General features: G+C 58.6%; 9 protein-coding genes across 9 annotated transcripts; 6 read left to right on the top strand and 3 right to left on the bottom strand.

The window, feature by feature from the left end:
* Positions 1-243: 243 nt before the first annotated feature.
* On the top strand, positions 244-1,996 carry K452DRAFT_307877 (uncharacterized protein; the record flags this gene model as incomplete). The annotated part of the gene is made up of 3 exons (XM_033543108.1): positions 244-545; positions 719-794; positions 845-1,996. The coding sequence occupies 3 exons, from the start codon at positions 244-246 to the stop codon at positions 1,994-1,996; spliced, it is 1,530 nt and encodes a 509-aa protein (XP_033398703.1).
* A 1,188-nt stretch (positions 1,997-3,184) lies between these two features.
* K452DRAFT_350662 (uncharacterized protein) lies at positions 3,185-7,195 on the top strand. The gene is made up of 4 exons (XM_033545669.1): positions 3,185-3,854; positions 3,902-4,025; positions 4,077-4,513; positions 4,566-7,195. The coding sequence occupies exons 1-4, from the start codon at positions 3,500-3,502 to the stop codon at positions 6,935-6,937; spliced, it is 3,288 nt and encodes a 1,095-aa protein (XP_033398702.1). The 5' UTR covers positions 3,185-3,499; the 3' UTR covers positions 6,938-7,195.
* A 934-nt stretch (positions 7,196-8,129) lies between these two features.
* Positions 8,130-8,705, top strand: K452DRAFT_195280 (uncharacterized protein; the record flags this gene model as incomplete). Its single annotated transcript, XM_033535939.1, has 2 exons — positions 8,130-8,588; positions 8,673-8,705. Coding segments are annotated over 2 exons (492 nt in total), but the record flags the coding sequence as incomplete, so codon positions are not given.
* Positions 8,706-9,013: 308 nt separating this feature from the next.
* Positions 9,014-9,599, top strand: K452DRAFT_13985 (uncharacterized protein). The gene has a single exon (XM_033535398.1). The coding sequence runs from the start codon at positions 9,177-9,179 to the stop codon at positions 9,474-9,476; it is 300 nt and encodes a 99-aa protein (XP_033398700.1). The 5' UTR covers positions 9,014-9,176; the 3' UTR covers positions 9,477-9,599.
* Positions 9,600-10,541: 942 nt separating this feature from the next.
* On the bottom strand, positions 10,542-11,582 carry K452DRAFT_195107 (uncharacterized protein; the record flags this gene model as incomplete). The annotated part of the gene is made up of 1 exon (XM_033535930.1): positions 10,542-11,582. A coding segment is annotated over one exon (1,041 nt), but the record flags the coding sequence as incomplete, so codon positions are not given.
* A 72-nt stretch (positions 11,583-11,654) lies between these two features.
* On the top strand, positions 11,655-12,774 carry K452DRAFT_269625 (uncharacterized protein; the record flags this gene model as incomplete). The annotated part of the gene is made up of 2 exons (XM_033538949.1): positions 11,655-12,617; positions 12,688-12,774. The coding sequence occupies 2 exons, from the start codon at positions 11,655-11,657 to the stop codon at positions 12,772-12,774; spliced, it is 1,050 nt and encodes a 349-aa protein (XP_033398698.1).
* Positions 12,775-13,175: 401 nt separating this feature from the next.
* On the bottom strand, positions 13,176-15,136 carry K452DRAFT_248668 (uncharacterized protein). Its single transcript, XM_033538106.1, has 7 exons — positions 15,082-15,136; positions 14,885-14,979; positions 14,791-14,834; positions 14,725-14,734; positions 14,553-14,671; positions 14,439-14,498; positions 13,176-14,385 (listed from the first exon to the last, which is right to left on the bottom strand). The coding sequence occupies exons 2-7, from the start codon at positions 14,946-14,948 to the stop codon at positions 13,297-13,299; spliced, it is 1,386 nt and encodes a 461-aa protein (XP_033398697.1). The 5' UTR covers positions 14,949-14,979; positions 15,082-15,136; the 3' UTR covers positions 13,176-13,296.
* Positions 15,137-15,297: 161 nt separating this feature from the next.
* On the top strand, positions 15,298-16,599 carry K452DRAFT_358026 (uncharacterized protein; the record flags this gene model as incomplete). Its single annotated transcript, XM_033546160.1, has 4 exons — positions 15,298-15,457; positions 15,521-15,797; positions 15,893-15,965; positions 16,166-16,599. The coding sequence occupies exons 1-4, from the start codon at positions 15,423-15,425 to the stop codon at positions 16,597-16,599; spliced, it is 819 nt and encodes a 272-aa protein (XP_033398696.1). The 5' UTR covers positions 15,298-15,422.
* A 115-nt stretch (positions 16,600-16,714) lies between these two features.
* Positions 16,715-18,959, bottom strand: K452DRAFT_225993 (uncharacterized protein; the record flags this gene model as incomplete). The annotated part of the gene is made up of 2 exons (XM_033536795.1): positions 16,715-17,306; positions 17,392-18,959. 2 exons carry the CDS (start codon positions 18,957-18,959, stop codon positions 16,715-16,717), a joined length of 2,160 nt encoding a protein of 719 aa, XP_033398695.1.
* Between the last annotated feature and the right edge of the window lie 201 nt (positions 18,960-19,160).

Below are 19,160 nucleotides of genomic sequence, written 5' to 3'. Positions count from 1 at the left end.
TGGAGGAGCGCGACCTTGGCGTGTGCTGGGCGGTAGGAGAGCACGAGGGCGTTGTTGCACAGCAGCGCGATATCGATAACGCAATTGCCGCTACAAGGTCAAGCTAAGCTGTTAGCGGACTAGCGCTGGCGCTCCGAAATTGTACCTATGCTTAGCAATCCGCAGACCACCTCCAATGTCCATAAACCGCAACATCTTCTGCCTACTATTCCCTTCCATACGCATCAACTCCCCCCAATCGAAATGACAAAGTCCATATATCCAGCCTATCCGCCTGACCTGTCAGATGAGCAGGCGCAGTTCTTGCTAACGAACCTCAAGGACTGGTCCATAGCACACGGCTTGGCAGTGAGACCAGCGCCGTCATTTGTCTCCCAATCACAGGATCCAACTGGCGTGCTCGCCACGAGTGCACCTGTTACTCTCTTTCCTAGCCCGTTTCCTCGTCACTGCTACGAAGAAGGACTTGCTATACAGAAGGCATATAACGAGCTATATTCCGCCATTGCAAGAGATGAGGAATGGCTGAAGACAGTCGTAGAAGAGTGCGTTCCTTTGCATTCCGTAGTCTCGCATGCGGCCATTCATTATCGCTTTTTTTTTTTTTTATGTTCTCGTCATCTCAACCCCCTTCTCCGCTCTAACCATTGCATTTCTATGTCCCGTATAGACAACACATGCCGTTAGAGGTAGTAATATACTGACATGTTCTCTACAGGCTCGCTGGAGTTGATGACTTTGTCGCCAAGTTGTGGCAGATACATTTGGAAGTAAAGCGGGAGGGATATGTGCAAGTGAGTCAATGGTGAAGCTGGAAGACCGTATGCTCTAACCTTTTCCTAAGGACCTCACTCTTGGTCTCTTCCGTTCCGACTACATGGTTCATGTGGACCCAAAAGAGGCCGATGCGAAGCCTGAGATCAAGCAGGTCGAATTCAACACCATCGCTTCGTCTTTTGGTGGACTGTCTTCAAAGGTCTCTGAAATGCACAAATATCTCCTTTCCATCGACGCCTATCCTCCCCAGGCAACACCTATCATCAAGCAGGACTCTCTCCCACAGAGCAAGTCCGTACCGTCTCTAGCCGCTGGCTTGGCGGCAAGCCACAGGGCTTACGGAAGTTCACGTAGCTCGCACCCTCTCTGTGTTCTGTTCGTGGTCCAGGGTCCTGAGAGAAATGTCTTCGACCAGCGGCACCTTGAGTACTCGCTGCTTGCCGAGAATGGCGTACGGTCATTCCGCGTGCCGTTCCATAAGATTCTTTCTGACACGAAGCTTGACTCGGAACGCAACCTCATCTACAGTCCTCCCCATGCCGTTGGCCAATCCTATGAGGTTACAACCATCTACTACCGCGCTGGCTACACGCCGGATGACTACGCGGGCGAAGAAGAGTGGACAGCACGTCTGCATCTGGAACGCAGCCGCGCCATCAAGTGCCCGAGCATCCTGACTCACCTCGCAGGTTGTAAGAAGGTACAACAGGTACTGGCCACTCCCCACTCGCCGCATCTCGCTCGCTTCGTACCGGACGAAGCAACGGCCAAGCGTCTGCTGAAGACATTTGCGCCCATTTATCCTCTGGACAAGAGCGAAGCAGGCCTCGAGGCACGGAGACTAGCCACTGATGTCGGGTCGGCTAGTCGTTATGTGTTGAAGCCCCAGCGTGAAGGCGGTGGCAACAACATCTACCGTGCCTCGATCCCTCCGTTCTTGGAGAAGCTGGCAGAGACAAACTGGCCTGCTTATATCCTGATGGAGATGATTGAGCCACCGGCGCTGAACAACGTGATCATCCGCAACGGCGAGGTGCAGAAGGGAGGGGTCATTGGGGAGCTTGGCGTGTACGGGGTTTGTCTGTGGCGGAGTGGCGGGCAGATCTTGGAGAACTGGGAGGCTGGGTATTTGCTTAGGACCAAGGGCGACCAAAGCGAGGAGGGCGGGGTTGCGGCGGGGTTCGGCGCAGTGGACAGCTGCTGTTTGATCGATGCGTGATGATGGTCGACCAGCCTCATTAGCTAGCTCCCTCGCTGAAGGATAGAGAGAAGCATAGGTAGAAAAGTCTCCGATTACGTCTTGACGCACGACGCACCAATGAAGCACAAGGTCCCGTGGGATGGGTGCCACTGCGGCGCTCATTGGGCAAATGGACGACGGCACGGGACGAACCAGGCTCAACCACGGCTTGCTCTAGGAGTAATGCCGCAGGTCTGGGTCGATGAGCGAGCAATACTCTGGGCTCGGGTGGGCTGCAGTGATAGGTGCGTATGTATGTAGACTTGCGGTTGTGACGCCCTGACGACTATCGAGAAACCGCTGCAGCAGGCCGGAAGGTTGGACTGTTCACGATAATTGAATCGAGGGGCCGGGGGAGGCACGGGAGGATTGGGGGGCGCGCGGGGGCCCGGGCTGCCTGGCTGCTTATGGTGCGCCAGTTCAGCAGCTGCTTGGCTCCAGCCGCACGCAAGCCTGCCGATCATGGAGGCGGCGTTTCGGCTCGGCCAAGCGTTCGCGCCGCCGCTGAAACAACATCCTGCGAGGTGTCGCCAGCCGCTCACACCGACCTACTACGTAAAGCACGGCAGGGCAGCGAGGATGAGGATGGCTGCTGGATGGCTGGCCACGCTGGCTACCTCTGCTGGCTCTGCTGGCTCTGCTGCTACCGGGTCCCAAAACTCAGCTGGTACAACTCGAGTTGTAGAAAGCAATAGCTGCTCGGACGGTACCGTCGGTACCCCTCCAGGGTCAAGCTGGCGTGATAGGCGAGCAGAACCTGGTCGACCCGCAGTAACAAGTGTTTTTGCTTGCTGCTTTGCTTGCTGCTCTGGTGGTGTTCGCCGGCGCACGTACTCCCTGGCATGCAGCATGCCATGTCTGACTCTGACAGCAGCAACAATCATAGCAGACGCGTGTCTCGAGCGCGAGCCTCCCCCGCTCTCGCGCCCTGCTCGATCTCGTGCCTCCCGGTCAGCTCACGACTCGCAACAAGGCATCGAGCCAAAAGCTCCAATGGCTCGCCGCGGGCCCTAGTCCACCCGTGGCGGCGACCATCTCCAGAGTGCAATTTCCCCGGAGCGTGGATACGCGCCCATGCGCTTCCATATCCAGTATCGGCACGAGGCGAGAGAGCCTTGTTCCGGTCAGGCTCCGTTGCCTCTTTGCAAATCTCCTCGTCACCCTCATGATCTGCCGGCACGCCGCGCCTTGATGTGTTGACATGCAATGGGCCCTGCTTGCCATGCGAGCATAATGAGCTAACTGCGCGCCTCGGGAGCCATCCATTTCACTCTCCCTCTCCCTCGCTCTCTCTCTCTCTCTCGCCACTGCCCGCTTTCACTCGCTTGACTCTCACCCGCTAATCTGTAGCTGCTGTTGTCAACTGCTGATCGCTCCGCGCGTCCCATTGTTCAATCTCACTGTCGCCTCCCGAACATGGGACTGGCGGTACTTGTCGACCTGGACGCGTAATCCTTCTAATTCCCCAAGAGTCGCGACACAATGCGGCTCTCTAATGCTTTCTTTTGTCTATCACTGCTAGCGTTTTCCCTTGCGCTCCCTACCTTGGCGTCGCACAACGGCTTGCGGCGCCGGCAAGATGGTTCTGACGGCCCTTCAACTGCAGCAGAGGCCTCGGGCACTGCCGAAAGCGTAAAGACGAGCATTGCATCTACAGAAGAACCTGCATCGGCGGCGCCGTCGTCGACCGCAGCAGCTACTACTGATGCGGCCGCGGAATCATCCACTGCTTCTTCCACTGCAACGGAAGCGGCTGCGACGACGACAGCTGCTGTTGCAAGTACCACAGCGTCAGGTGGTGCCTTGCCGTCGGCGAGCCCAACCTCAACGAACATTAGTATGTTTGAAGCCGCCGTTTGTGCAACCCCCACTGACGCGTTGAAGTTGTCGTGTATCCCGGCCATGGATTACCCCTCCCGCCCAAACTTACCCCTGCCATGGCCGTAGCGGGCGCCCTGCTCATAGTGACGGGCGTAGTTTACGGCATATCCGGCGCCCGCACCAGATGGTAAGTGAATGCTCATGCACAAAGCGCCCAGCCGCGGCTGACGAACGGTAGGATATTCATACCGGTTTCATCGGGCTACCTCGTGGCCATATCGGTCACGGTGCTCATCGAGTATACGGCGAGCCCGCCAGTCACCGATGCCGTTCAAGGCGCATTTGTCGTCGCTGCTAGCGTCAGCGGGGCCATCTTCGGCGCCATCTCCCTCATTTTCCCAGACATAACAGAAGGCTTTGGCTGTCTTCTCGGTGGCTTCTGCCTTAGCATGTGGTTTATGGTCTTGAAAGAAGGAGGTCTAATCACTGCAACAGCCGGCAAGATCCCATTCATTGTTGTCTTGAGCGCGGTGTGCTACTCACTCTCGTTTTTCAATCGGACGAGATCATACACCCAGATCGGCTGCACTTCTTTTGCCGGTTCGACGGCCCTCGTTATCGGGATTGATTGCTTCACAAGAGCAGGTCTGAAGGAGTTCTGGCTCTATATCTGGGGTAAGTCCTTGACACCAAAGAATAGCCACAGCAGATTGTTAACCGCCAGCAGACCTCAACGACAAGATATTCCCCTTAAAAACCAACACATACCCCGTCACACGCGCCATTCGTGTTGAAATTGCGCTGGTATTCGTGCTTGCCCTGTTTGGAGTGGTGTCGCAAATGAAGCTGTGGAAACTGGTCAAAAGACGGCACGCGGCGCGCAATGCGCGTCGCCTCGAAAAAGAGCAAAATGACCAGCGGGAAGAAGAAGAAAATGGTCGGAGAGTCATGGAAGCCACCGCGCGTGAGCGCATTCAGTGGGAGGCCATGTACGGCGACAAACCGGCGGCGGTTGTCCAAAGCGAATCAACCATCGATTCGGCATCCGAGACCATCAAGAAGGGAGCGGTGAGCGTTCGGGAGGTCGATCGCTCGGATTCTGGCGACAGCCTCGAAATGAGCGATTTCGGCAGGTCCAAAGAAGGCAGCGAGAATGACCTCATGGGCGCGCGCACGAGCGGGTGCACGGCCAAAGCACAGGACGACGATATACAACGGATCGACACGCACGGAAATCAGATCGCAAGATCTGCTCGGCTGTCTTCGGTGCCCAGCTTGAAGCGTAATTCCGCTTCACTTGTTAGGCGGTCAATCGACCGAAAAGATTCCCTCCAGACGAATACGTCGGCGACGAAGCTAGGAATTGGCCGGTCAACCCCTCCCCCTCAACCTCCATCGTCTGGTCCTCCAGTCATCCCGCTTCCTTTCACTGTGTCATCTGAAGATGACTCGGGTTTTGGCTTCTTGGAGCAAAACTCGGAGGCCTCTCTGATGGAAGAGATGCAGGAGGAATCCGACGAGATGCCGGACTCCAAGAGAGTGTCCAATACCACCTCTCTTGCTGCGACACTTGATGTTTTGAACGAGGAGCTCAGTTCCCTGCCGGCTCTCTCAAGGGCGAACACGCCTATGAGCATGCTCAGTGGTCGCGATTTCAAAACCGTCTCTGAGCTCGCTTTGGGCGGCGAAGAAGAGGACGGTGGAGACAATGATGATGCCACCACCCACCGCCAGAAGGCATTTTTGGAATTGACTGCAAGTAACGACCCGAACCTGAACAAGCAGGAGAAGGGCGAGCGCGTATCTCTCCGATTGTCTGGCGCTTCGGGTACCGGTGAAGAGAACAGCTCCAGCCATGGCCGGTCTCGCTCAAAGAAGCTGGCTGCTCAGTCTGACAGTGGGCATTCCGGTGCGAAACCCTTGGCTGAGCACCTTCCTCCGAAGGTTTCCAGATGTCAACGCAAATTCCGCACCAACGAGTGGACTAAGCACATCACTCTAGCTGATAAGCCCGAGATTGAAGACATTCCGGAGCCTTCGTCTCCTGGAGTTGCAATTGAAATGGGTCGCAATCTAGATGAACCAAAGATTACAGCCAAGGAGCCAAAGACTTCCGCTGAAGAGCCAAAGGCTTCCGCTGAGGAGCCAAAGACTTCCGCTGAGGAGCCGAGGACTTCTGCTACGCGGCCACCAGGACCCCGCAAACGCTGGACCATTGACGGGACGCAAATGCCGGGGACAAAAACTTCCCGTCATAGTTTCGTCGAGCAGTCTTCGAGCACCTTGGTAGGAGTATATACACCGGAATCAGAGCCGCTGGGCAATGGCTGGAGAACCTCGAGCGACTCGGTGCCTAAATCACCCCCTGCTAAACCTCAATTCACACGCATGCGTTCGTCGAGTGCGTCGCCACCAACAGGAACGGAGTTACAATCTAACTCTTGGGGCTTCCGGGCCTCGTCGTCTCCGCTCATGACGCCGATCGTCCAGCAGACTGTGGCGGAGCTCCCGGTCGAGGAATCAGAAGCTGCAAGATCACCGCCGCCACCAAGGCCTACGCTTTTGGACCATCGAAAGACACTGATGAAAAACAAGGCATTCACAATGTCTTTTCAGGAGCCGCCGACGGTCGTACCCAGCGACTCCATCTCCAATCGCGGGACGGTGGACAAGGAAGACGAAGACGACATGACGCTGGCGAAGCGACGGACGTTGATCATGAGGAGGCAGTCGATGGAGGCGCAGCAGCGGCGACGACAGAGCGCGGTGGTGGCGCCAATGAAAGTCGACTCGCGGCAGCCGAAGCGCGAGACGGGGACTTATGAGGCGATGCGGCGCGAGACGATGATGGCGAACTGGAGGATGGGGGTGAAGCAGGAGCTTGAGACGATTCGGCGTCGACCGGCGGAAATTGACGAGCAGCGATTAGCGGCGCTGATGGAGAGGCAGACGCGGCAGGCGATGGAGAAGAAGCAGCAGGAAGCGTGGCAGATGGAGAAACAGGCGCGACCAGAATATCGGGCTTGGACGCCAGCATACACGGATTTGCACAGTCAATTGCTGGGGAAGATGCAGGCAAAGGCGAACAAACACGCATAGGAGTAAGGATATATACCCAGAGAGGAGCGGTGGATTTAATGGGAGGTAATAATAATTATGACGACGTAGATGTAAATGATGGTAGGCAGGGGGAGGAGGGAGGCCGGGCTGGCGTTTGCTTTTTTGCACCTTGCAATCTCGACCGGGGCGTGCATTGCATGGCTGCGACACACTCACGACACTCCCCTTTCAATCTCTCTTATTCTTCTTCTCATCGTCGTCGTAGCTACAACAGAAATCAAAGTCGAATCCAACAAATAACAAAAAAAGAAAAAAAAAAAAAAAAGTACACGTCGGTCGTGACTCGCGCGCTAGTTACATACTAGCCCTCCCTTTTCCGTCCGCGCGCCCTCGCTTTCCTCAGTACCACTTTAGTCACGGCAGTTGCTCCCGCCCGCCGTCCGTCGTCGCAACTGCACCACTCACAGCTCTCTCTCGCCCACCACCGTCGCCAGTCCGTCGTACCGCCGCGGTCCACCCCGCCCTCTTCACGACGGCCGCCCAAGCTGATCTCGCCTCGGCCCCGTACGCCCGTTCCCGCTGGAGTCTCACAAACCGCATCTTCAACTTCAACTTTGGCTACTACCACCGCCCCTCGCCGCCCACCGCCGCCGCCCGCACCCCGCAAAGCCGCCTGTGGAACCCCGTCAACAGCTCGCCGCGCGCCCCCGTCCTTGCTCCCAACGTCCCCGTCCACCACCCCCAGCTCGCCGAGGGCCCGCCCGCCCCGACCGAAGCCCGCGACGCCTACCCGCTCCTGACGCTCCCGGAGCAGCGCCAAAGCCGTCTCAGCAACCACAGCGGCGCCCCGGCCTCGTCGCTCGTCGTCGAACGCAGCACCGGCGGCGAGAGCGGCAGAACGAGCATCGGCCTGCCCAGCAACCGCCGCAGCCTGCTGCTGGAAGAGCGTGCTGCTGCTGCTGCCGCTGCTACCGGAGGAGGAGGTGGTGGAGGAGGAAGACGAAGCCTACATTCCCCGTCGCCGCTGCCCGCCGTCGCCATGCCCGACTCTGAGGACTACAACAACACCGGGCCCGACCACCCCGCCAATGTGGTCAATCCGCCCGCCGACCCCGAGGCCGGCGGCCACCGCCTGCAGCACACGACGTCGCGCGCGTCGGTGCCGCTGGAGCCGTACCGCTCGAGGCGGCAGTCGACCGTGGACTCGATGCCGGGGCAGTCGGACGCGGGCGACGCCGATGTCGACGACGACGACGACGAATACACCTGGGGGCCCTCGCACCCGTGCTTCCCGCACGTGAACCCGCACGTGCCGGTCACGTCGCCGCTGTACAGCACGACGCGGGTGATACGGGTGAAGCGCGACTGGATGGTGGCGGGGGACCTGGCGCCGGCATTCCAGAACCTGTACCCGGAGGTGCTGGACCCGCTGGTGACCGAGGACGCGTTCCGCGACATTGTCAAGAAGATCAACCGCGAGCTGGTGGCGGCGTTTAGCCCGTGGACGCTGCGGGCGTGGGCGGATGCCGTCGTGGGCGCGGCGACGCTCTGGATGTGGGAGGACGCGGGCTTTACGGGCGTGAAAGCGCGGTTGCGCGCGCTCGAGGACTGGATTGAGGACTGGAACCGCGAGGTTGGCACGAGGGATGGCGTGCGTATCATTCCGTTGAGGAGGACGGGATATCTCACTGTGAGTGCACATATAGACATGCACACACACACGCACTCCTATCCCTGTCACCCGATATCCAAACTAACACCCTTCCCCTTTCAGCTCGACATACAAATCCCAGACCCGCACATTGGCCTCGAGTCCACGGCATCGATCCGCTCGCGCCCGACATTCCGCACCGGCACCGCCGACGGCAATAGGCCCCGCACCGGGAACACGCATCCGAACAGCAGCAGCGCGCCGCAGCTACCTTTGCCGCAGGCCGAGACGCATGTCTAGAGTACTTACTTACTTACTTAGTATTAGGGAGGGGAGGGGAGGAATGAGAAGGCGATGTAATGAAGTTGGAAGTTGGGGGAGGCGTGGTTATACTTGCTTATGAGCTGTGAGAGGGCGGTAATGGGGTAATGGGGGGATGTGGATGGAGGTGCTGAACTTCTTGCTACTGCTCGCTTGCTGCCACGAGCGCTTGAAGGCAGGAAATGAGGCAGAGAATTGAGGAGTGAGGACTAAGGACTGAGGATTGAAGTTTTGCTTTTCAAAGCGGTTGGCCGGCAGGCACGGCGGTCATGCTCGCGAGATTATTCTATATCATCGCGTGCGTGCATGGCCGTCTCTGTCGTCGTCGTCGTCGTCGTCGTCGTCGTCGCCGCACACATATACGCACACTACACGCGCACACTACGCGCACACACGCACACGCACACCCCCTGGATACCCTTATGTATGTATATATGTCGCGTTCTGTCGTCGAGTTTTTTCTTGTTATTCTTGGCTTTGCTTCTAAACTTTTTTTGCTTTTGTATGGGTTTTTTGTTTGTGGCTTGTGGTTTTCCGATGGATAATGGAACGAACGGATGGCATGGGATTGTATGGATGGGGCTGTATGAGCGGGGTAGAGAGTGAGGATTGGAAGTGTATGTATGGAATAGGATGGATGCTGATGCTATGGTATAGCGTGGCATGGTGTGGTGTGGTGTGGTGTAGCTTATATAGTGTGGGTAAATATACTTATACTTATAACCTACCTATCCTACCCTCTCTCTCTCCTAGTTCCTAGTTTTAACTACTTTTACTTTTACTTTTGCTTTTGCTTTTGCTTTTGCTTTTACTGTCCTATATAACCAACCAGTCAATCAATAAACAATCAATATGCAAGCAATCAACAACCGAATTACCAAACAACTAAGCAGTCCATTGCCTTGCCTCACTATACATAGCCACCCACCCATCCACCCACCCGCTCAAAAAAAAAAAAAAAAAAAAAAAAAAAAAAAAAACCGCCAGCGCCAGGTCTACAATGCCATGTCATGCCTATGCAATAGAACAAGAAGAAGCAAAACAACAAGAAAAGAGAAAAATAAAGCGTGCGCTCGTCCACCCGTCCATTCGTGATGCGTCCCTCCATCCATCCATGCAGTCAGTCAATAATCGTACAAGAACCTCCTCTCCACCCCACTCCACACCCATACTCATATACTCATTCACCTATTCATACAAACACAAACAAACTCACCCCATCGGCGTCCCCACATCCGGCAGCCCGCCCGGCATCCCCCTCCATCCAACACTGCCTCGACCTCCACTACTGCCCTCCCTCCCGCTATCCCTGTGCAGCAGGCCCAGCGGCGGCCGGCCGCCCGTGCGCAGCCGCGTGCCGCCGTTGCCGTTGCCGTTCGCATCGTTCCCGCTGCCATTGCCGTTGTCATTGTCATTGTCATTGCCCCGTCCCGTCTGTCCCTGCCGCTGCTTCTCAGCGCGCTCCGCGCGCTCCGCCCGCTCCTGCGCCTCGCGCACCTTCTGCCCCTCAGCAGCCATGCGGGCCTCCAAGCCGCCCTGCGCGGGCGGTTCCGCAACAGCAACGCGGCGCACGCTGCCCGTCGGTTTCGGGTGGTCAGCGGGGGGTTTAGGTTTCTGCTGTTGGTCGGCGGCGGTGGCAGTGGCGGAGGCGGAGGACTCGGCAGCGCCAGCAGCATCGGCAGCAGCAACGTCGTCCCCGGCGTCGGTGCCGCCGCGCGTGTTCTTCTTCCGCGGCCACAGGCTGGGTAGCACGATTTGCTGGAAGCGCGGCTCGACGCAGCGCTCGTCGAACCAGGTGTGCAGGCGCGACTCGATCAGCTGCGCGATCTTGGGCACGTCTTGCAGGCGGGAACGCGAGCCGAGCAGCGAGCGCACCGACAGGTCGAGGCGGTAGTCGTCGAGGAAGGTGAAGGCGAGGGTGGTGGGCGTGTGGGCGGACGTGTTGGGCGGGTCGTCGATGGCGCTGTTGCTGTTGCTGCTGCTTGTGGGTTGCGCCGACGGGATGAAGGACATGGAGAGGGTGCCGCTGAAGCGCACGACGCTGACGGCCAGGGCGACGGGCAGCACGGCGACTTTCTGGCGCGGCCAGTTCAGGCGCAGCGTCGTTTCGATGCCGAGGGTGAGGACGTCGCTGAGGTCGACGTCCATGCGGGCCTGCAGCCTGCCGTCGGTGTTGTCGTTGTTGTTCGGGGGGCTGCCCAGGCCCAGGCCGCCCGCCTCGACGGGGATGACGCGGCAGTTGCTGAAGATGGGGAACTCGTCGCCCAGCTCGATCTCGGTGACTCTGATGTCGCCCAGCCAGTCCGGGCGCGTGGGCCCGTTGAGCAGGTTGGTCAAGCTGGTGAGGACGGCGTCGTCGTGGCGGGCGTCGGCGCGCAGCTGGGCGATGGTCTGGGCGACGAGGACATTGAACCAGTCCAGGCTCTCGGGCTGGTGGCCCTTGACGTTGTAGTACGTCTTTGCGAGGATCGTGTCGCTGGTGAGGGGCGGCGGCGGGCGCAGGACGGGCGTGGTGCGCGCTGGGGGCAGCAGCGCCGTCGTCGCGTGCTGGTGCGAGAGGGTGCGCTGGCGTCGCAGCCGTGCCCGCGTCGAGTGCCGCACGTCGGCTGGTGGCGGCTCGCCGAAGATGAAGAACTTGATGAAGAAGAAGATGAGCAGCGTGATGGACAGCTGGCCCAGCAGGAAGCCCTGCGTAAAGGACAGTCCCGAGGGCGGTGCCGTCATGGTTGTGGACATGGTGTTGTCTGCTGCTGCCCCGCAACACCAACCACCACCACCGCCGCCATGAACGACGCTGCCGACAGCCCCGCCCTCTCCCCCGCCGCCGCCTCGCGCGTCCCCAAGCTGCGCCTGCCCGCCACCTGCGAGCCGCCGTCGGACACGCACCCCGCCCAACAGGCCGTATGGCTCGTCTTCGGCGCCACGGGACACATGGGACGGTCGCTGGTACGGGCAGCCCTGGGCCACCGAGACCTCGTCGCCGCCGTCGGCTGGACCCACGAGAACAGCGCCGAGCAGATGCGGCACCTGAGCGGCCTGCACGGCGCCAGCTGCCTGGGGCTGCGCTGCGACGTGCGCGCGCGGGAGACGGTGGCCGCCGCCGTCGACGCGACCGTGGCGCGCTGGGGCCGCGTCGACGTCGTCGCCATCTGCACCGGCTACGGCGTCATTGGCGCCGCCGAGCTGCAGGACGAGGCCGAGCTGCGCGCCCAGGTCGAGACAAACTTCTTCGGCACCCTGCACGTGCTGCAGTTGACGCTGCCGCTGCTGCGCCGCCAGCTGCGCGGCCGCTACCTCATCTTCAGCAGCACCGGCGGCGCCCTGGGCGTGCCGGGCCTGGCGCCCTACTGCGCCACCAAGTACGCCGTCGAGGGCCTCATCGAGAGCATGCTGTACGAGATTGACGCCTTCAACATCAAGGCCACGCTGGTCGAGCCGGGCCACGTGCGCCTCGACGAGCCCGACGACCATCTCCAGCCCGACGACGCGGGCGAGGGCCTCCGCCTCAAGCGCTACGGCCACTTCTTCGTCAAGCCCGCCCGCGAGCCCTACGCCGGGCCCAGTGCCCCCGCCGGCCATGCCAGCCGCACCATCCGCTGGCTCAACGACCGCCAGCCCACCAGCGCCGTCAAGAGCGCCGAGCTCGTCTGGCAGCTGGGCCATTGCTCGTACCCGCCGCTGCGCCTGCTGCTCGGCACCTATGCCGTCGAGAGCATTCGTGACCGCTTGAGGAGCATCATCGAGGAGGTGAATGGCCCTTTGGGAGGGAAATATGGGAGACGAAGAAACACGGCGTGGCTAACCTGTTGTGTTGCAGATTGAAGACTGGAAGCACCTGAGCTTCCCGCTAGGGGCCGAGCAGCAAGACGAGCCGCCCGCGTTGCAGCAAGAGGGCGGCGAGTGAGGCAGCGAACCAACTAAAAAGCTATCAAGCCAAGAACCAGCCCACCCAAGCCTCAAGCAACCATGCCAAGCCCGTCCAACTCCAGGAGAGTATCCATACCCTCTGCGTGCCTTGCGTGCCATGCCAGGTCAAGACCAAGGTTAGACCAAGAGCCGTGTGCTTGTGCGCTGTGAGGCGAGCGAGGCGAGTTGGGTGGAGTGAATGAATGGATGAATGGGTGGTGAATGGGAACCGTGAATGCGTTTCTATACGTGCATGCCCGTATACAGTGGGAGAAGACGCATAAACAGAGGTACGCACAGCTGGGCACAGGCGTCCAGAAAGTGCGAGTTGAAAAAGGGCACAGCGGGAGAGGAGGAAGGATCACGAGCCTCAAATCACCAATTCAATCCAAAATACCGCAGTGCGAGCCATTGCTCCTACGAGCGTTCATTTCGTCTTCCAACTACGTAACATTCATACCTATTTTTTCATTCCCGCGCCTCACGACGCAGCTACTCTAGCGCAGAGACACATTGCTATTTAACCAACAGTCTTCTCAATGCACTCGATGCCATACTTCTCCTTGAGCTCCTTGATGAGCGGGTCGTTGATGGCAGGCGTCATGGGCGCAAGAATACCCTTGTCGGCAATCTTGCCGTCGAGCACCAGCTTGACGGCGACGGCGCACGGCACGCCGACCAGGCGGGCCATGGCCGAGTAGCCGCCCGAGCCCTCGGGCTTGCCGTACTCGACGAGCGTCGACGTGCGCGTCTCGGTGGTGCCGTCGGCGTTCTCAATGCCGAACTTGTGCTGCAGCATCACCATGTCGCGCTCGCCCTTCTCGTACTGCATCTTCTTCTCCAGCGTCGCGCACAGCGTGTCGAGCGGGTTGCCGCGCGGTTCCACGGGGTCGCTGCTGAGCATGCCGATCCAGCGCAGGCCGTCGATGATGCGGTTCTTCTCGTCGTTGTTGGCGAACGAGGCCTTGGACGAGACGGCCCAGACGAGGTCCGCGTCAGCGTCCGAGGTGGCGCCAAGGACGCGCTTGGTCACCTCGCGCCAGGCCAGAGGGGTGGAGCCGGGCTTGAGGTACTCGACCTCCTCGTCGGACAGGAAGCCCATGTCGACGAGCGTCTTGATGAACTCGGGGAAGCCCTGGTAGCGGAGGGTACCACGGATGATGGTGTCGGCTTCGGGGATGCTGTAGCGCTCACGGTAGGGAGTGCTGTCACGGTTGGGGTAGGCGACGAAAGCATAGCCGGGGTAGATGTAGTAGGGCTTGGCGGTGGCCATCAGCTCCTTGGACTCAATGTCGACAATCTTGCCGTCCTGGTAGAACTTGGCGGCGTTACGGAGGGCCAGCAGGACACCACGGGAGCTCCAAGAGAACTTGTAGCCCAGAGGGTTGTCAGAGTTCTCGGGGGCGGGCAGACCACCGCAGTAGGAGAGGAAAGACTTGATGCGGCCACCAGCCTTGTGGACCTCGTCAATGGTCTTGACGGCGTACAGGTGGTCGATACCGGGGTCAAGACCAATCTCGTTCATGACGGTGATGCCGGCCTCCTTAGCCTCGGCGTCAAGCTCCATCATAGCAGGAGAGACGTAAGAGGTAGTGACAACATGCTTCTTCTGTAGGGTTGTTAGATCACTGCTGCATGAGTCATACTCATACAGATACTTACGTTGCGGATGGCCGACTTGATGACGGTGGCGTGGTGGGTGTAAGGGATCAGAGAGATGGTCTACAATGGTCAGCACGGGATGGCCGAAATCCGGATACATGGGGGAAAACACACCAAGGCGTGCTTGCCAACCTGGGCGTCAAGAGCGGTGGCATCAGAGACGTCGAGGGAGATGGGGGTGGCGTTCTTGATGCCCTCAGAGAACTTCTTGGCGTTCTCGATGGTACGGCAAGCTGATGTTCACGTTGGCAAATGTTTAACCTAGGAACAGAGTGATGGAACTTACCAACGGTGACCTGATCAAGTTAGCAAATGAACGATGCAATTGTTGTTGATGTTATTGTTTACTCACGTTGAAGCCGGACTCGCTCAAGATCTCGGCGGTGGGACGGGCAACTGTGCCCTATGTCAGCACGGAGCTTTACATCAATGGGACCAGAACTCACCGAAGCCAGAGCCAAGCAGAAGAATTGACTGGCTCGCGCCAGCGGTGGGGAGCATAGCATCCATTTTGATGATGAGTTCCAAAAGTCAAAAAAGTCTGTGGAGAACTGCGGTCAACGAGAGTGCGGGACTTTTAAGCACGGCAGACGATTGACGGCTAGTCTAACGACTGTTGACAATGGGGCGTGGGGTTACTCACTTTGGCAGGTGGAATTGGACAAGAAGTGGTCGTCTGGTCGACTCAGAGATTTGTATGGTGGGGAGCCACAGCTCCGTCATCGCTGGTCCCCCCCCCGCCGCCCACCGCTTTACGGCGGCTGAATGTGGCGCCCACCAAGCTCGGCCCTTCGTTCCTCCGTCGCAGCTATTTTTCTGCAAGCTCGCGCGCGCCAAAGGCCACCTTCCTTCTTGTCCCCTCCAGGCAGCCATAGATCAGCCCGCCTTCAAAGGTGGTCGCGCGGCTCGACTCTGTCAACCTGTCAACCCACACACTACACACTACACACCCATTGATCTGAACTAACCACACCAACAACAACAATGGACGTCTTCTGGTCGTGGCCGCCCGTGACAAGGTACGTACATACATTCACTACACTCGACACTTGAGCCTTGGCTGACTTTCCGCCTTTCCTTAGAACTCTCGTCGCAGGCTCTCTCATCACTTCGGTGCTTGCGTACAGCGGCCTCGTCCCCTACTATCCTCTGCCCTTCATCCCATCCAAGGTGCTGGCCGTTCCGCCGCAGCTATGGAGGCTGGTCACGAGCTTCCTGCTCACCGGCCAGGGGCTTGGTATCATATTTGATCCGTACTTCCTGTACATGTATGGCAGCCAGCTAGAGCTCGGCTCGCCCCGCTTCACAGGCCACGGTGACTTCTTCACCTACATCATCTTCAATGGCCTCGTCATCATTGTAAGTCTGCACGTGCATGCATCACTTCCTGTTCATCATGTTTCTCTGCCTGCTATTGGCAACCCCGGATTATCTGCCCGCCCAGCCTTTTTTAGCTGAAGCGGTTCCTGGAACCGGGGAAGATCGCCCCTGCACTTCGCACGCACCATCATTCGCATAATTCAAAAGGTGCGTGTGCGGTGTAGGCATGGTGGGAAAGTCATTTGAGAAAACCTAGCGAATGTCCGTTTCGCATAGGTGGTTTTGGCTCCCTACATACTTTCCTCTTTCGTGACGACTCGCATTATCATCATCACCACTGCCAAAGTGACGCGTCTGTGGGGGCTGTATACGTTCAGTGACTGACTGACTTTACGCTCAGGCCGTAGCTGGTTACATACTCGGCGGAGCCCTGTTCCTGTCGCCCTTGATCATGGCAATCATGTACACGTTCGCGCAGGACAACCCCGAACGGTCCGTCACCTTCTTCGTCATCAACGTCCCGGCAAAGTACCTCCCATACCTCATGCTGTTGGTCACGTTCGTCATGGCCGGCCCGGCCCCCACCATGCACCAGGGCGCCGGCATCCTCTCCTCGCACCTGTACGACTTCCTCACGCGCATCTGGCCCACGTTCGGCGGCGGCAGGAACGTCATCTTCACACCCCGCTTTGTCAAGGAGTGGTTCGGAGGCGGCGGCGTGCGGCCCGAGGCTCAGAAGAGGGGATACGGCATGGCGCAAGCCCCGGCGGGAGAGGCTCGCTCTACGGGTACCAGCTGGTCGAACCAGCGTGGGCCTGGACGTCGGCTGGGAGGAGAGTAGGCAGAGTAAGGAGAGATGGTGACTTCCTAGGTATCATATACTACTAGCTCCTAATCAAGCATAAGCAAAAAAGTAAAGCCAACCCGCAACGATCCGTCCCGAATGTCAATGCCCTTCAATAGACCGGCCTGCCCTCATCCCAGTGCACCATTTCCTTCATTTCTTCCTTCACCGTGGGCGGAGATCCCATGCTCAACCTGGACCTCTCACCGCTGCCACTGCGCTTGAACGCGCTGGAATCCTCAATGGCTGCGATAGCCCCAATCCACTCCCACACCCTGCTAACATCGCCGCTCCTGTTCTCCCGCACACTCGGTCTAATGTTACTATTGCCCTCCACCTTTTTCTGCACACGCTCCCACAGGCGCTGCCGCCTCTTGGCGCTGAAATCACTGCGAAGAATGTCGTCTCTAAGCTGGCCCATGCTAATATACGGTTCGGGATACGCGCGCGAGTCGAATGCATGCAGAGCCGCCTGGTGCGCCAGTCGGTCTAGCGCGTACGATGCGAGCTGCTTGGCGCGATCTTCCATGGCGCGGCTGCTGGTGATGGAGTGCTTGCCGTAGAGGAAGGTGCCAAACATGGCGAGCAGCACTACAAGTTTCCAAAGATGTCTTGCCAGCGCGAGGCGGACGGATCGTCGGGCCGCGCAGGCGAAGGAGATGCGGGCGAGGGAGTTGCTAGCGAGCGTGTGGTTGCCTGTGCGTCTGTATGGGCGACGGAGAATCTGGTTAGTTGATTCAGTACTTCCATTTGGTTTGTTGAGAAATCAATGAGAATGAGGTCACTTACCCATCAACGCCGCTTGTTATCTCGTCCCTTCCGGTGATTTCGCCAATAGCGTGAACCCAGAGATCATCGAACTCACTCTGAGACATGCCGCGTCGACGCTTAGTAGACATCTCTTCCTTGAGATCCTGTTCGTTGATATCGGCCGTTGTCAAGTGCCTTCCGGTTTCCTCGTCCACCAAGTCACCGCACTCGTACTTGGCATTCCTCTCGCGCAATTCTTCGACTGCGCGATCTGCTACCGCCTTGACCTTGCGTGCCTTTTCACCATCGGGCTCACAAGTCGGCGCCAATGGCGTGATGCCGCCAAGGGAAAGCGGATGTGGCCGAAGGATGAAGTCATCTTCACAAACGGTCTTCAGTTCGGGATAGCAGTAAGCGTGCTGCGGACAGGGCTCGCACTGGGGGACAAACTGTTGGGCGAACTCGGGAATTTCGAGACCATGGACTTCCACAATGGAAGGCCTCCCAACACCGCAGTAGCCGACTTGCAGCTTCTCTTGTCGCCACCAAGTCGCGTAGCCACCGAGTAAGGCTACCAAGATAGCCCATGGCGCAGTCTTAAAAGCACTTGATGACTCCTTTGTCTTTGTCTTCTTCCGCGGCGGTAAGATGTCCACTTGTCCTGATCTGGCACGTTCCCGGACGAGCTCCAGTTGTTCCTCGGGCGTGAATTCTTCACCGATGTCCACTCCATCTTCTTGCTCGAGTTCGAATTCTGGTTCCGGCTCGTACTCGGGCTCCGGCTCGGGCGTAGGATCCTTCTTGCTCCGGCGGCGCGTTACGGGTGCCTCGAAAGTCTTCGACGAAGGCACTACCATGCCCTGCTGTTGCTGCTGTTCTTGGTCGGCGCTGATGTACTCAGCCCTACGCCTGGTCGAGACGCTCTTTCTCTTGTCCTTACTCTCAGCGAGGCCGAGTGTTCTCCTGCGCCGTTCCCGTTCCACAGTATGAGGCTCGACCATCGGTGAGCTTCCACTCTGAAATGGGTTATCTTGAGTGAAAGGGCTTTCCTCATCCAAAGGCTCTTGTTTGATCGAAGGGGTAGCGGAAGGGCGTATCGAAGAAGCTACTGAGGGTGTTGCGGATATCGATTGTCTTGACTTCCTAGGCGGAGGTTCATCCACTTCAGGCTCCGATGCGCGTGCGTGCTTGCTTGACGTGCGCTTGGCTGGCGTTCTTCCAACTCTGGCACTAGCCCTGGGTGTCGCATCCGGGTCCTCCGCGACTGACTGGGATCTGGTTGTTCTCCTAGTGCTGCGGCGCACAGTCTCCGGTGGCGCTACAGAAGTCGCATCGCTCTCAGTATCCCCGGAAGCCACGCTGCTCTCTCTACTTGACATGTCGACAATGCCATGCTCGGAGCGCTTTGTCTTTGAACGCGCATTAAGGACCTTCCTGGCCTGCGGGACGACATGTTCGTTGAAGAGCGCGATAAGCTCTGGCTTCTTCGCTGACGAAGGGTAGCTGACGCTGTGGGCGACAAGAATAGAACGCAACCGGGGTACGGTGATTGAGGCGGGATCGAAGTCTGGAGAGAGATACTCCAGCTCGGAGTCCGGGGTGGCCATCGTTGCTGGGATTGTTGTGGAAAGGTCGTAGTGGAAGTAGGTTAGGTTGTTGCGGGGAGCGGACTACGTCAGGGCAGCTGTGTGATGCCGTAAGCCTGCGTTTGCTTGGAGAAGCTTGGGTGGGTGGGGTCATGCAGTTTGCGCAAACTTTTGGTGGGAGAATTACGCGTGTTGGTTTGCCCTTTAAAAGCAGTGGATGGC

This window comes from Aplosporella prunicola, assembly GCF_010093885.1.
Source record: "Aplosporella prunicola CBS 121167 unplaced genomic scaffold K452scaffold_10, whole genome shotgun sequence".
Taxonomy (NCBI): domain Eukaryota; kingdom Fungi; phylum Ascomycota; class Dothideomycetes; order Botryosphaeriales; family Aplosporellaceae; genus Aplosporella; species Aplosporella prunicola.
Note: the sequence above shows the minus strand (reverse complement) of the source record. Positions and strands in the feature narration are given on the sequence as shown.